The sequence below is a fragment of the Blastocystis sp. subtype 4 genome, assembly GCF_000743755.1.
Source record: "Blastocystis sp. subtype 4 strain WR1 chromosome Unknown seqid_0011, whole genome shotgun sequence".
Taxonomy (NCBI): domain Eukaryota; class Bigyra; order Opalinata; family Blastocystidae; genus Blastocystis; species Blastocystis sp. subtype 4.
In genome coordinates this window covers 33,244-48,611 of record NW_014569536.1, presented here as the reverse complement: position 1 = coordinate 48,611, position 15,368 = coordinate 33,244, and the positions used below count along the sequence as shown (strand labels likewise).

At 40.3% G+C, this 15,368-nt stretch overlaps 7 protein-coding genes across 7 annotated transcripts; 3 read left to right on the top strand and 4 right to left on the bottom strand.

Annotated features, from left to right (window-relative positions):
- Positions 1–19: 19 nt before the first annotated feature.
- On the top strand, positions 20–814 carry JH06_0154 (ATP cobalamin adenosyltransferase; the record flags this gene model as incomplete). The annotated part of the gene is given in 6 exon segments (XM_014674329.1): positions 20–85; positions 96–241; positions 273–339; positions 370–428; positions 457–568; positions 599–814. The coding sequence occupies 6 exon segments, from the start codon at positions 20–22 to the stop codon at positions 812–814; spliced, it is 666 nt and encodes a 221-aa protein (XP_014529815.1).
- A 301-nt stretch (positions 815–1,115) lies between these two features.
- On the top strand, positions 1,116–2,063 carry JH06_0153 (putative ubiquitin; the record flags this gene model as incomplete). Its single annotated transcript, XM_014674328.1, is given in 7 exon segments — positions 1,116–1,142; positions 1,156–1,222; positions 1,252–1,373; positions 1,392–1,642; positions 1,715–1,763; positions 1,861–1,943; positions 1,976–2,063. 7 exon segments carry the CDS (start codon positions 1,116–1,118, stop codon positions 2,061–2,063), a joined length of 687 nt encoding a protein of 228 aa, XP_014529814.1.
- A 1,118-nt stretch (positions 2,064–3,181) lies between these two features.
- On the bottom strand, positions 3,182–3,808 carry JH06_0152 (anaphase-promoting complex subunit 10; the record flags this gene model as incomplete). The annotated part of the gene is made up of 5 exons (XM_014674327.1): positions 3,182–3,277; positions 3,300–3,332; positions 3,356–3,406; positions 3,439–3,684; positions 3,713–3,808. The coding sequence occupies 5 exons, from the start codon at positions 3,806–3,808 to the stop codon at positions 3,182–3,184; spliced, it is 522 nt and encodes a 173-aa protein (XP_014529813.1).
- Positions 3,809–6,228: 2,420 nt separating this feature from the next.
- On the bottom strand, positions 6,229–6,929 carry JH06_0151 (hypothetical protein; the record flags this gene model as incomplete). Its single annotated transcript, XM_014674326.1, has 2 exons — positions 6,229–6,621; positions 6,651–6,929. 2 exons carry the CDS (start codon positions 6,927–6,929, stop codon positions 6,229–6,231), a joined length of 672 nt encoding a protein of 223 aa, XP_014529812.1.
- Positions 6,930–7,188: 259 nt separating this feature from the next.
- On the bottom strand, positions 7,189–8,007 carry JH06_0150 (hypothetical protein; the record flags this gene model as incomplete). The annotated part of the gene is made up of 3 exons (XM_014674325.1): positions 7,189–7,548; positions 7,579–7,931; positions 7,974–8,007. 3 exons carry the CDS (start codon positions 8,005–8,007, stop codon positions 7,189–7,191), a joined length of 747 nt encoding a protein of 248 aa, XP_014529811.1.
- A 1,290-nt stretch (positions 8,008–9,297) lies between these two features.
- Positions 9,298–10,543, top strand: JH06_0149 (peptidase C1A domain-containing protein; the record flags this gene model as incomplete). The annotated part of the gene is given in 4 exon segments (XM_014674324.1): positions 9,298–9,358; positions 9,388–9,510; positions 9,551–10,429; positions 10,443–10,543. The coding sequence occupies 4 exon segments, from the start codon at positions 9,298–9,300 to the stop codon at positions 10,541–10,543; spliced, it is 1,164 nt and encodes a 387-aa protein (XP_014529810.1).
- Positions 10,544–11,089: 546 nt separating this feature from the next.
- Positions 11,090–12,298, bottom strand: JH06_0148 (putative sugar transporter subunit 2D; the record flags this gene model as incomplete). The annotated part of the gene is given in 2 exon segments (XM_014674323.1): positions 11,090–11,651; positions 11,670–12,298. 2 exon segments carry the CDS (start codon positions 12,296–12,298, stop codon positions 11,090–11,092), a joined length of 1,191 nt encoding a protein of 396 aa, XP_014529809.1.
- Positions 12,299–15,368: the final 3,070 nt, after the last annotated feature.

The window sequence follows — 15,368 nt, the reverse complement described above, 5'->3', positions numbered from 1 at the left end:
GACAGAAAATAAAATGAATATGTTCACGCGTGTTGTTTCCACTGCTCTACCAAGATCACTAACATTTACCCGTTTCTTTTCAGAAGTGAAGTGAGGCGAATCCTTGTTGTTTGAAAGAAAGGAAATCGGGTATCTACACTCGCACCGGTGACAAGGGATCATCCTCTCTATACAATGGAGAGAGAAGGAAAAAGTATGATGATGTTTTTCATGCTCTTGGGAATACCGATGAACTGAATTCGTATATCATGAAAATCAAAGCTAATCTATAGATTTCTTGGCTTTGCTCGTGGTTTTGCTGAGAAGTCCAATAATGGTCTTGCTCCCAAACTTATCGAAGTGGGTTTCTTTCTAGTCAATTTCCTATAGATCCAAAGCAGGCTTTTCGATCTTGGAGCTGCTATTGCTACTCCGCCTCATACGAGTGAGTAGAGGTGTTATTGTCCTTTTATGTAGATCAAAGAGGATTGAGAAAACAAAATTCCCTGAAGACAATGTGACTGTTTTGGAGCGCTGGATTGATGAGTTGGATGCAAAGCTTCCACCTTTTAAGACGTTCACTATCCCAGTAGGTTTGCTTCCAGTTTATGACAACTAGAGTTCTGCTGAAGGAGGTGCCTCATTGCAGATGTGTCGTTCCATTTGTCGTCGAGCCGAACGAAGCGTGGTTCCTCTAGTGGAACGAGAAGAGGTAGATCCTACAGTGCAGCGCTATTTGAATCGTTTGAGCGATTTTCTCTATGTTGCCAGTCGGTGGTCAGTAGAGTTTGACAAGGTGGAAGAAGTGCCATGGGTCCCTCATAAGAAATTCTAATGTTGTTGGTGCACGTCTTTTGTCTGTTTGTTATCACTTCTTTTCTTCTATGGAGGATTCAAGTTTTGAAGATGAGTTTTACGATGTGATGAGCTCGGGAAGATTACCACTGAATCATTCTGCAGCATCTGCACCTAGGAAAGGAATGTCGCCTTTCTTGTTAGAAGAAATGAAGAAACAACTTGAGGTTCCTTTGTGGATCCCTTAATCATCATGTAGCAATCGTCTCTTGAGATATCATCTTGGTGCGGAGAGATTTTGTCTGAGACTGTATCTTCGGATATTGTATCATCGTTACGAGATGGAACAGTTTGTGGTTGAAAGATTGGTTTATAGAATAGGTTCTTTGTCGCGTTGCTGAGATACTCTATCCTTCTCATCCGATTGGGAAATGGATTGAACACCCAGGTAGTGTGCTTTGAATGACTCTTACATAGCGGAGTATATGGATTACAATGTCAACATCACAATATTTGGTGATCACTGTGCTGATCTCGGAATAGAGAAATCTTTAATTATTGATTATACAATTTTTGATGATAATGATGTGGCTCTTCATGTGTATCGTCATCTCTAGGTTGCTCGTCTAACAACTTGTCTATTTGAGTACATAGAACATTACAATAGGTATAGAATGTCCCAAATGCCGTCTGCCAGGAGTAATCCTTCAGAAGATAAACAAGTATTGGACACTTCGTATGAGGCTCCAACTGTATCTTTGACTGAGGGTTCTGGTGTTTATCAACCTGAACTTTCGGATGTTAGAGAAGTACTCTTACCTTCCGAACAATCGGAGGGTGAAGAGAAGTGTTGTTGCTGTTGTTTCATGTGACCTCTTCTGTTTGTTGACTAGACACATTCTCTTTGACAGGTTTTTCATTTATGCAGATTATTATTAAGGTATGTTACCGGTGTTGGCTTTTATCCACAGACAGTTTCAGGAAGGAAGGTAGGCTATGTGTGGGATTCTTCCCAAAATAGAGAGATTTCAATTTAGATGACAATTTAACGGTATTTCGAGGAAGCAGATTGAATGATACATATAGGTGGCAGATCTGAAGAAGTCGTTGATGGAAAAGGAGGGAATCTCTCCAGACCAGTTCCGATTGATCGTGAAGGGAAAAGTTATGTACTGAAAGGTGGTTTGTTGATGAGGATTAGGGCAGATGATAAAACTCTCAAATCCTACCAACTAACAAGTGGTACTGTGGTTAATATGGTACTTGCTCTTCGTGGAGGATGCATGTAATCTACTTTCGTTTTCTATGTTGAATGTTTGTTTTACTATTAAGATAATGTTTTGAAGTCAGCAAAGTATTGTTATGAGCATTGATTTGTTTGTTTGTATCGGTTGGTACTGAGATGCCAGTTGTCTCAGATCCTGTTATTGAAGAGTATCTTGTAGACAACGGATGAAAGACAATGAAGATATAGATGAAAACCAAACAGAATATTGAATATTCACAACGAATTCTGAAAGAGATTGAGTAGGAAGAATGGATATACTACTAGATTTAGTCGGTCGCTCCAAAAGTCCTTCAACCCTAGACTTGCATACGTTTCAGCATATAGTAGTCGAATACCAGTACTTTCTTGGCATTATAATCAAGAATAGGAGAAACCTACAGAGCATCTCGATTATTTGGCTGCTCGGGATATCGAACGTTCTGTGTCTTCGTTACCATTATTAGCAACTTCTAGTGAATATCCGGAGAGAATGAATAGTTTGACCGATCCTTTGGAAGACTCCAAAGCTGAATTTGTGGACGATCCCGTAGCTGCTCCAGTGGAAATGTCTAGCCTTCGTGATGTTGGGCTTGGTGAACCTTTAAGTACTGATGTTCTATCCGGCGTGAGTACAGTGGGGATTCGCGATATACAGGCTGTATCAACGCTTGATACACAGAGTACTTCAAGATTGTCGAGGCTTGATACACAAGCTATGTCGAGAGTGTCTCCAGTTGATGCGCAAGGTGCTCAGAAAGGATCAGTGCTTGATATTTCAACTCAACAATCTAATGAGAATTCAATACTTGATAATTCAAGAGAAGTTCCATCTCGTCTATCTCTCCAGGCTTCTGAACTTCCTGATAGAATGCATAATCATGGAACTGAAGATCTAGCTGGCGAAGCTTCGATTGAACCTATGGATGTGAGTGTACTTGTAGGTGAATATGGAGGAAATCGACATCTTACTCGGGAAATCAGTATGCCCAACGAGATTAGTACCATTCAAGTCGACCAAGTAGAAGAAGCAACGATTCTCGATATTAACGAGCCTGATGATCTGTTTGTGACGGATAGGAAGGCTGAATACTCCTATTCAAGTGATGAGCTTTTTGAAATCAAACAGTCTTTTGTTTGTTACTATCGAAGGGTTATTTGAGACTGGAGGAGCGGATCTGAATATTCAAATAGTTTATTAATCTGGAGAGGGATCATTTCGGGAGACAGAATCTGAATCTAGACCTCAATCGATAGTCACAATCATATTTGACGAATTCTTGTATTCTTTCCACTATGGTGCATTTCATGAATCACAAATTGCAATGAAAAGGCCTTGAGTGGATGATTATCTCGGAATGTATCCACCTACACTCAACGAAACGAACAGTCCTCACTACAAACCAGTCATTCACTTCAGAAATCGAAAATGTTTTGAATTCCTTATACTGTTGACCATCTTGGCCATAGAGAATCGATACAAGCAATGGTGAATATGTCGAATCCATTGCATAGCTGATGTAGAATTTGATAGAAGAAATCATTTGCTTTGTTGTGAACTTGATGTCAGAATCAACAAAAAAGGATGTTACATTCACAGAGACTGTATGAGGTGGTTCTGCTTTGGATTGCCAATATGTTGTCAGCTATTCATGAGCATCAATCTCCAACAACAACATCACCATCGATCATGTTTCCAACACCATGGCCAAGCTCTGCACTAGATACAGACCACGAGCCATTCAACGTAATGTTCTCAAATGAAGGCATTGTGAACAAACACGCTAACCCCTGTGAATTGCTTTCAATTGTGTTAGTACCTCCTTTGATGGCTTCAATTCCAGTTTCTTCATCACCTCATTGACTTTTGATATACTTGCTTTTCGCTCCAACTGATAAGCTGATAATAGTGTACACTCTATTCCTTTTTGACCACCAAGGATTTGATAGGTATTATCAATTGGAAGCAAACACTCAAAGTAATGAAGACATTCTTCGAAATAACCACCATCATAGAATCCTAGACATAACAAGAATAGAAACACAAAAACCTTGGAGAACCTGACTATTGGCAACAGGAATGGTATAACCCTCGTACTCTATCCTTGTGAGAAACATTTTTGCTTCATTTATTCTGTGACTTGCCAGAAGACCACGTGTATATAAGCTCATCACACCCCATTTCGATTGCTCCCTCTCTGGACACAAGGCCCATAATGTATCCAACAATGCATATTGTTTCTCTTGAAGGATTGATTCAAATACAAGTTCCGTTGATCGGGTGCTAAATCGAACTCTGGACTAGAATGATAAGTATTACAATTCAGCATACATGTAATTCAAGTACAACATTGAAAAAGTGTACAATTCGACTGTAATGCCTGATTCGAAATAAGGCTTTGATTGCAATCTCAACATCCTATAGTTCAACTAAAAGACTAGTCTAGAACCTCTATACTCACATCATCACGTTGGGCAAAAGAGAAAGCGACTTGATCAACCTACAATTATTATCCATTCGATATTATCAACCTCTGAATATGTTAATTTCCGAGAATTCAGCATTTCACATGCTTTGGTGACAGGTATGTCACTTAAGACACTTTGGATAGGCTTAATATTCTGTGTCGATGTTGTAAACAAACGGAATAGTGAAGAACTTGATGACAACTTGAGTAGCCTCCTTTGTCTGCAAATATTGCGTGACGAATGAGCCCATATCCTTAGATTCAAAGGACGAAGGAGAAAAGAGAACATGTCTGAATCAAACACAATAACTATATTCAACATTTTGAAACACTTGGATAATAGAAGGATTCCTTTCTATTGCTAAAACTTCGCTTCCCAAAAGTAGCGAAGTGCCATCTCTTTGGATTATTCGACTTTGTTTACTAAACATCATCTACCGTCTGAACCCATCTGCAATCCCTACAACAGATCCTAATTGGATTCCAATTCGTTCTACAACATGGACGGATAACATAAGAAGAACCAGTTGGATTTCGGTAGAGAAATCTAGGTTATCACAACTCCAAGATATCTACCATTCACAGCTAATACAATCCGTTGAACAGATGGATTCTCATCCATCCACACTACTTTGGCATATCGCATATCTTTCTTCACAACAACTATCTCGCCTCGATATGTAATTGACTGCGTATCAATATCTGGAACTGTTCCCAAGGCATCCCGTGAAACAACAAGTTGGCGCAATTGAGATGAGAGCTCCCCCCATACCGAATTCGCTGGAGGTACATCTGGAATCTGTCTGGACTCTTCGTCAAGCATAGCCCTCCATTCTTTGTTTGTGAGTCCTGGGACATTTTGAATGCTTGCTTCAGATCTGGACTGTAGAGATTCTATAGGGCGTTTCATCGAACTTGGTGAAGGCAACTGTTGTAGATGAGCAAGTGGCTGGGATAGAGGAACGCTTTGTGTTGCTTTTTTCAGCACTGTGGTTTCAAAAGACTGTTTGGAGAACTTGTCTTTGTTAATCACACTCCAATCAACACGTTCTCGTTTCTTTGTTCTACGAGAAATAGACTGCTGAGAACTAACAATCTGAGAGGGAAATATCTGCGAATGGGAGACGACAGACTGCGAAGCGAGGATGGATGGAAAGTGACTTGAAGGGATATGAACTGCAGGTCGTGATTCTTCGGTAGCAACGATACTATCCATCTCAGGCTGAACAGTACTTGGTTGAGAGAGTCGGGTGATTTCTGTGAATAATGTAGTAGCATCGAGAGAAGGACTCTTCTGAGCGAGTTCATTGAACGAACTCCCAGAGAAAGGAACCCAATGAAACGACATCTTCGGTCCACGAGTTGAATTCCCAAAGACACCAACTGAATCCGAATTCAATCCATCTACACTTCGGAGTACTGAGGAGACACTTCGAGATTTGATTTGGAGTTCCTACACGTTATTCTTTCTCTCTACAATCTACCTCTGAAATGTCACTTGAAACAGGAGCACCTTTTCCTTTTCTTGTTGTCTTTGGCATCACATATTCATTCCATGCATATCCACCATATACAACCTAAACCTCCAAAGAGATACAAAAACGATACATCATCATAGTCATCATCCTCATCACTTTCACTAAGACTATATGGATACATTGATGAAAGATGACTCTACCCAAATGAGGATTCTTAGCAACAAACAACTTACATACTAAAGAACTAAACATAACGGGTTGGCAGTTCCTCTCCCTCCATTGGCGAAGGTGTAATCAGATGAGGAGGCATTTTGTTCTGCGTACATCTTTTCATCTGAAGCCACGAATAAAAGCCAATAATAGCTAAGAGAACGATACCAATTACAACGACTACACAAGCCACCACAATAATTCTATTATTTACAGGTTTTGGATAATTAATATAGGGGCCATACATGTACATAATATCACAACTTGTCAATCCTTCCTCAGTCAGAAAATTGAGACGGAGGCCGGCATCATTGTTATTCTGCAAAAAACGCGACAAATCAGGAGCAGTATCATTGGAACTGATCCGAAAATAAAACGACTTCGCTGCTTCAATAGAGTCAGCAATACGCATTTGAACAAAGGTATCCTTCACTTAAACGATTAAAGAATTCCTACTTGGACACTGTGACGTGCTACTCGATAAACAGACACAGCATCTGAAGGCAAGTTATATACACTACTAACCGCTTTTACTATTCCTTGCGGATTATTTGATATTACAACAGTTTTCGAATGTGGAATAGAATAGGAATAATCCACATATCCCATTCCACTAGGTGGATACTTCGGAAGACAATACTGGTAATCTGGATCATCCCAAGCAGACGTATTGGTGCCTGTTATTCGACAACGACGTGTCATTTGTCCCATGGTTTCTCCCACACAAGGAAGCATTCTTTCTTTTCCGTCTGCTGTTTTCTCCCATATTCCATCTTTTGGACAATCAGAAACCGTTACTTCTAGAACTACTAGAAAGAAGTTAGTTACTCTTCCAGTTCGGATCCAATACCCTACTTATCCATCGTAGAAACGTGGCCAGTAAAGACATTGGTCTATTTGTGACTTTTCAAATAGAATCCGATCCCGCGGGAATCCGAAATTGTGTATTCCAATAAACAATGCTTTTGATTCCTGTACTTATAGAGACTCAAAATCAAACAAGAGGTTGTTCCTCTTGTTTATCTACTTTATAACCACATTTGGAAAGAGCAAGGATCAGCATAATAACAAATTCTACACAACAAAGAATGATCCACAGCAAGTGATCTTTCATGTATTCGACAAACGCGTTCTTAGGAGGTAAGTGAGTTACTGTCAGAAGACGATTGCCAATATAGGAGATATCACAATGGAGATTACCTTTCAGTGTCAAATATTGATAACGTCTTCCATTATTGTTGTTCTTTTGGAAATACTCAGCAATCTCATTAGCACGATCTGACTTCATGATTTCATTAAATAACTCATAAGCCTTCTCCATTTCAAGCGTAATACGTACCTGAACAGAGGATGTCTACACATTCATCGAGAAAAGAATAACTACCATATTAGCCTCTTCTGCTATTCGATGAACGGTCACAGCCGTAGTATTAACACGATATACAAACTGAAGAGCATCATTGAAACCAGAAGGACGATATTCAATAAACCGGGCTCTAGATTGTGGGATGTTGTAGATCATATCAATATAACCCATTCCAGGTTCGGGATTGAGATCCAAACACGAGTCCATTTTCGCCTCCTGCCATTCAGCAGTGTTATTCTTTGCTTTCATACAATAGCGAGACATTCTTCCATATGTTCCAGTAGGACAATTGACAACAATGTCAATGCCTCCCTCAGATTCAGGCCAAAGGCCATCAGCTGGACACTTGGAAGCCTGAATGCTTCCCAAAACTAAACAAGGTTAGAGATCCTCTTTTGACAATATCAACTTACATGAAATCATGACAACAAGCCAGAAGAATTGCATTCTATACCCTAATATGGTAATACAATTGTTAACTGCAAAGAATCAAAATGCCGTTTCTGCAATAATCTTCGCAACACTATCTAGAGTGAATGAGGATACCTAAAGTTGTTTCATGTATCATTTTGAGACTAGTCACATGGAGACAGTAATCCATTGAGTTAATGGAATACACAATGACCGACTCCTTGTGTCCTATTTAAGTAATAAATTTCAGTTCTGGATTACTATTTGTATCTAAACTTGAAGCTGACATTCTCTAAGGGATTCTATTCAATCACCATTGTTTTACCAATTACTCTTTAGTTATGGAAGAAACAAAACTTTCTCTTTCTCTACTACAATTTGATTATGCTTGGGATGTTCAAGTATGGATTCTTTATTGAGTTCATATGTAGGCATATTTACGCTTTGCAAACCTGGAATTCACCGAATATAATACGGAGTATCCTTCTGTTGAGCTTACTGGTCTTTCTGTTGGGGAGAACTTACTGTACAGGTCGCCTTCCTCAACTGTCCTACGGAAATCGGCCTGTTGGTAATCGAATGATTATTCGTTTTATCAAAGAGAATGTACGTGCGGATGTTGAGTATTTCTCCTAGATTTGTGATTTAGATGCGGACTTTGGGAAGAATGTGCAAGATGAAATTATGCTATTTACATATCTAATAGAGCATTGTGCCAATGACATTTATGTAGGGACCGAACTGGAAATGAATGATAGGAATATCAGAAGTGGTCTAGGAGAACTCGTGCCTATAAATCTTTATCCTCTATTTATGGGTCTATTATGCCTTTTCCGAATTCCCTGTACTTTGCTTGCATAAATTCTTATTTAGAACTTATTACTACAGTCAAGCCAATTTTGTCAAGAACTCTCTTCAGGTTACAATTCCTACCTCTGATGATCAAGTAGGACTTGTCTCCATTACTTATTTATAGCAAATGTCTCTGATAGATAATATTTACCGAGTGCTTAACGAGAAGTTGCATGTGAATCGAGAAACTAATTTGGACAATTCTTTTCAATTCCTCTTTGGTTCCAAGTCTATTCTCTGTTTCATCTTTATTATAGACCGAGCTCCTTGGATGCCATCTTCTTTGGCCATCTTGCTCGTATCATGACCTATTCGTCTAGATTTCATAATCAACTCTACAGTTACCCGACTCTCGTTGACTATTATGATGGAATCATGAAACGCTACTTTTCTCCTTCTCTTGGAGATCCCATTTCAAACAATCTCTTCCTTGTATTCTTCCAGTCCATCTTTCACTTCTAGAGAAGCTATAAAATGCATATTTCATGTTCAACTCCTACAAACCCTGACGCAGTGTTAGCATACAAAGTGACAGGTTGTTTTTCTATTCCTGATTTATCTTAGATGACTATTCAAATGTGGAGTCGACGGTACCACAGCAGGAAAGTTCGAGTGTCAAGGAACCCAGTCAGTCGGTGGAGGAACAATTAGAACTCCGAGAAAGCCTAGTGAGGTTTTCTGCCATTGGTCTTGTTGCCCTTGCACTTAGCTTTGTAGTCAACTTTAGTGTATAATGTGTTTGTTCATTCAATGTTGACACATCTCTGTCTTTTCGTATCTTTGTTTGCGTCTGCTCTGTGTCACCCTCCTCGACTTGTCGAAATTGCAAAAGAAGTGAATTCTCGGAAAACAACATGGCTTGCGAATGAGGAGATTCCATTGCGGGATTATTCTCAATATCTTGGTACGTTCCCAAACAAGGACCCATTACCTATCAAATCTGTAGCTGTTGTTGACGGTCTTCCGGAGAGTTTCAATGCGATTGAAAAGTGGCCCCAGTGTACATCCATTACGGAGGTTTTGGACCAGGGAGAGTGTGCGTCTTGTTGGGCTTTCGGAGTTGCTCAAGTCGCAACAGATCGACTTTGCATTGCTACCGATGGAAAGGATAAGTCTCGCTTATCTGCTGAAGATCTTCTTACATGTTGTGAGGACTGTGGATACAAATGTCAGGGTGGATATACGGGTATGGCTTGGGAGTATGTTCGGAGAACAGGAATTGTGACCGGTGGAGGATACGATTCGAAAGATTGGTGTACTGCGTATGCATTTCCCAAGTGTGATCATGGAGTGAAGGGAAAGTATCCAGAATGTTCTTCGAAAGTCCAGACAGCTCCTGAGTGTTCTACTTCGTGTCAAGATGGATATCCTATTCCGTACCTTGAAGATCGCCACAAATTTTCGAGTGCTTTTCAGCTGGAGAAGGACGTGGAACAGATCAAAACTGAGATCTACACCAATGGACCTGTAGATGCAACATTTCAGGTCTTTGAAGACTTTTTGACATACAAAAGTGGTATTTACAAATACGAAACGGGAAAGCGGACTGCTTTACATACAGTCAAACTCATTGGATGGGGAGTAGAAGACGATATTCCTTTTTGGCGTGTTGTAAATAGTTGGAATGAAGATTGGGGAGAAGAAGGACAATTCAGGATTCGGATGGGAACAGATGAATGCTCCATTGAGTCACAAGTGGAGGGTGGTATGCTTTAGATAGATTTGTTTATTGAAATAAACAGGATGTGTATTAACTCTACTGATTCATGACTCTATTTCTGCGTTGGAGATGAGATTTCTTTGTAAATATTACATTCGTATCATAGGGTTGCGAATCGTACTGATAGCGTTTACACGGATATGCCATTCCACACCCTAATCCGAATAGAGTAATGCTTTCCCGTACTCTTGGTCTACCTAGAAATGAAAACAACGGAGATGGAAACAACCAGAGAATACCGAAGCAACTAGGAACCCTAAACCAACTCCATAAAATGTATATTTATAGAAATTGGATTCAAATTCCTCCCAAAGGTCTTTTTGGAAGACATTCTTATTGGTGTTATATGAGGGAAAAGAAGGGTCTGAAGGCTGTTCTATCTTATTAATAAATAGAATCATCACTTACTTCTCATAGAACAACCATAAATGGAAAACCAAATGATTCCTTTGAACAAACAATCGTATTCATTAAGAATAACCCCCAAACATCTCAAGAGATGAAAAGCTACTACGTTGCAAGCAACGTCATCTAGGAATTGACCCTCTAATTCGTCATGATCTTCATATCGTCCTTCTTTATCCAACCCTTCTTTCTCATAAACTCACTTGTCGCCAAGCTAACGACAGCAGGAATAATGAAAAAGCAAACAAGGATTCCTGCAAGAGTCTTACCGACTCCTAACGACCCTACTGACATATCGTAGGTCATAAGAACACCAACGAAGCCAGAAGTACCCATTCCACTTCCTGCTGGATTACACTGCAATTTGAACAATGCAGCCGAAATCGGTCCTGCTACCAACGAAGCAACGATTGGAGGAATCAGAATCTGAGGATGCTTCATCACGTTGGGAATTTGGAGCATTGAGGTGCCCACACCTTGAGCAATCAATCCACCCCAACCATTCTCACGGAAACTACTGAAAGCAAACCCAACCATTTGACAAGCACAACCAGCTGAAGCTGCAGCAGAAGAAATACCAGTCATTCCAATAGAGATACCAATGGCAGCAGACGAAGTAGGCATTGTCAAAAGAACACCCATCACAACGGCAACCAGCATACCCATAAGAACAGGCTGCAAAGTGGTAGCACTTTCGATAAGACTACCAATCAATGCCAACAACTGAGCAATAGGAGGGCCCAGGAAGAAAGCAACAATAGAACCAGTTAAAAGACAAACCAGAGGGACAAGGAGAATATCAATCGATGTCTTTCCAGCAATCAACAACCCAATCTCGACAGCAACGATTGCAGCCAGATAGGCACTGATTGGATCACCTCCCCCAGTTAGTGTAATGGCTGTGCCATCGAACAGAGTCCCTTTTTGGATTGCTGAAGCATTGGCACCAACAAAACCATTCACGATAGCACAAAAGAGAACAAGTCGAGGCGAATTCAGTGCATATCCAACACCTGCACCGATACCACAACCCATAAGAACAGAGGCCACTTGACCAATGGTCGTCAAAAAGCTACCAACCCCGTTATCACCAATGAGTTTTGCGATCTGTTTAAGGATAAGACCAGCAATAAGTGTGCAGAAAAGACCTAGAGCCATTCCACCAAAAGCGTCAATGAACCAACGTTTGCAGAATCGTTTGCACATGTTTGGCTTTGCTTTTGCCTCCTCTACTTCCTTCTTCTCCGGAATCACCACCTTTTCCTCCGCCTTGGGCTCATTCTCGGGGGTACTGACCTGCTTTGTCTCAGCAGTGGTTTCCGCTGGTTTCATCTCAACTTCGGTGGACATTCCAAAACTATTATGGGGTTTCCACTTTTGGGCAATTCTGGTTAATTCTGATAAATGGGCTAATGGTTCATCCGAATACAGGAGAGCGAGCTAACCGTTTTCGATCCGTCTGACACTGGAGAACCTTCAGAAATTTTCCAGCGAAGAAATATGGTTGATACTCCGTCAGCCAATCAGATTGCGAGACGCATATGCCTTCACTTTTCCTTCTTGTTTGTACCCATGAATCAGACAGACGAGTTAACTGATGTGTCAGCTGTTTTGCCTCCTGTTGCTGACACGGATGTGGACTCATTCTTTGATGTTATTCCTGTTGTTCTGAGCAGTGATGAATCATCTCCCACAGACGATAGTCAATTGTACAAGTCCGATCGAATCCAGCGAAGAAATACTGGAAGACCTCGTACTTCACCGTCCCCTTCAGATCCCGTTAGTACACCAGTAGTTGAACGTACATAAATCCTCATTATTCTGAGTGGTAGCTGAGTATTCTTCTCATCATAAGCGTCACTTTAGTTCGAAACTGAAAGAGTTGTTAAATACCTTTATTTTGTGAGTCCTTTTTAGTGTTTTTTGTTTGTTGGTAGGACACATCAACATGAAACTTCATCTAGTACCCATTTCCAAACTGCGAATACACCATATTGAGAAGAACAGGAGCTTTCACATGTTCTGGATCATTATGTGCTCTAAACAGCAGCTCTGCAAAATGACCAATCGAATCAAGAAGATAACTGCAAATCAGAACTAGTCAAGAAACTCACGTGAATATAGGTTCTTGATAGATCAGTGGACTCTCTTCAGCATAGTGATGTGTGAATAATGAGAAGAGATACAAATCCAATTCCATTGCCAGTCGAGTCGAATAGTCATTCTGTTCATCATCTACACGTACCATTCCTACATAAAGATGGGATGTTACTGCCTGTTGCTGCGCTTCTAGTACTTCATTCGAATGATGAGTTGTGAGATAGAGTAACAACTCTCTTCCAATACTCTCATAATCACTCTCTTGTCGTTCTGCTACAAATATATTTGAGTTGTGCTGATAGTTCAATGGCATGTGTCTCTTCGATGCAACCTCCTGATATCCACAAATCAGTAATCGTTGTAGCTCTGTCAGACCATAACTATTCCTATTCTTCAGCTCATTCTCTTATGAATACGGAATGATGATTCGGAAGACAAGGAGACGATGCAAATACTCCCTCACATCCTGACTCCAGTGGGTGAAGAGACGACAGAGCATATTAGGATAAGAGTGATTGATGAAAGGGGATTGAACACGTGTTGGCTTCACAGAGGCATCATAACGGAGAAGATATTTGGAATTGCCAAAAAAGGCGGTATTCATGAAAATGTGAAAATCACCTTTTGAAACAATTGTAGGAATCTCATAAATTGTAGCAATGGCACAAGTGAGAATCTGATTGTAATCAACATGCATCAATCTCACCTCCTGGTGATCCACTTTCAATACTTCGTAGTATTGTAAAGCGAGAAGAGAAACAATACGAGACAAATTAAAGAGAGAGTATTCCACCTGTTCATTGAATCCGCACGAGGATAAATCACTTCCGCGGGGATCCGATACATCGGGTGTCACTGATAATGGAGGAGAGGCCTCAGCAGGCGATCTTCCTGAACTCCACAAAGACAATAAGGATCGTTTGATGGAGAATGATACTGATTTGTTTTGTCTGGGTTGAAGTGTTGGCGAATCTGTTCGAGGTGTCGTGGGATTGCTATGAACCTCCAGTTTCCCCGCAGAACTAGCAGTATTAGCCTGGAGGACATCAGAAACAAGACAGTCATCCTGTTGACGTTGTAATGCAGTCCGATAGTATGATAATCCAGCCTGATGAGCAGATCGAATAACCTCTTTGGAACGAGCGAGATATGCTATCACATCCTTGGGAAGCTTCAGATTGGAAGATAAAAATACAGCTAGAAGACATGGATATGCAAGATGAGGATTGTATTTGGGCAATGTACGAATGGATTTGAGAATAGGATGAGAATCAGATGACACATTCTTCAAGCGGAAACAAGTGGCGGGATAGAAGAGTGACAGGTCTAAAGACGCGAAATCTTGCTGAAAGAAGGACTCTTCCTTAATTGAGCGATTCTATGAAAGGTGTGTTAGAGAAGTGGAGTGATAGTGAATGAGTTCGGATTAGTGTAATCGTCAACTGAGTGAGAGTTCAATGAGTGGAATGAAAATGATGGAGTGATTGACTGAGTGAGACTCATAACAGCACATCTCACCATACATACCTGAAACCGACATTCCATAACCATCAAAGGAACAGTAACACAAATCTCACTATATCCAGGTACATTTTTCCATAGAATATCACCCTTCCCAATACTATGAACATATTGATGATAGTAGTTAACAAAGCTAATGTATACGTTCCCATTATGTAACAATAATGAACACCAATCTAACTATATCTATGATTTTTGTCATGACAAAAATACCTCCTCTTTTGTACTTGTTATTCTTAACATTCGTTCTGCATATTCATCAATACTTCGCATTAAAAACAGAGTTGGATTTAACATTTCAAATCGAACTGCATTTCCTGGTTTACAAACACTTCCAACCGAATCCTATCAAATCAAGTTCTTCATTCTCACTTACACTCTCTCCCAACTCCATCTGACTCCCACAAAAGGAAGGACAATCAATCACTTCCACAGATGCATCCTCTGTCAACCCAGGCACCACAGTACAGACACTTTCACGACGATAACTTCGAATACTCTCATCATCAGACCCATTCGGAGAGAATTGGGGATGTTCTGATGATAGGTGACCCGATTCTGTTAACATATTCAGCTCATTCTCTACAATTGTTGATAATTGATCATTTGTTTGGAATTCCAAATTTAGTCCCGAATTTGAATGAACAGCATTGTTGTAGAACGATAAGGATGTTCCTCTCTCTGCTGACAAACTCAGGGCAGAATGAGATCGATTCAAGACAGATAACATGCCTCGCAGAGAGATATCTGTTGGTTTTCGCTTCACTGATCCTTAATTCTCAATGACAAAAATACCCTC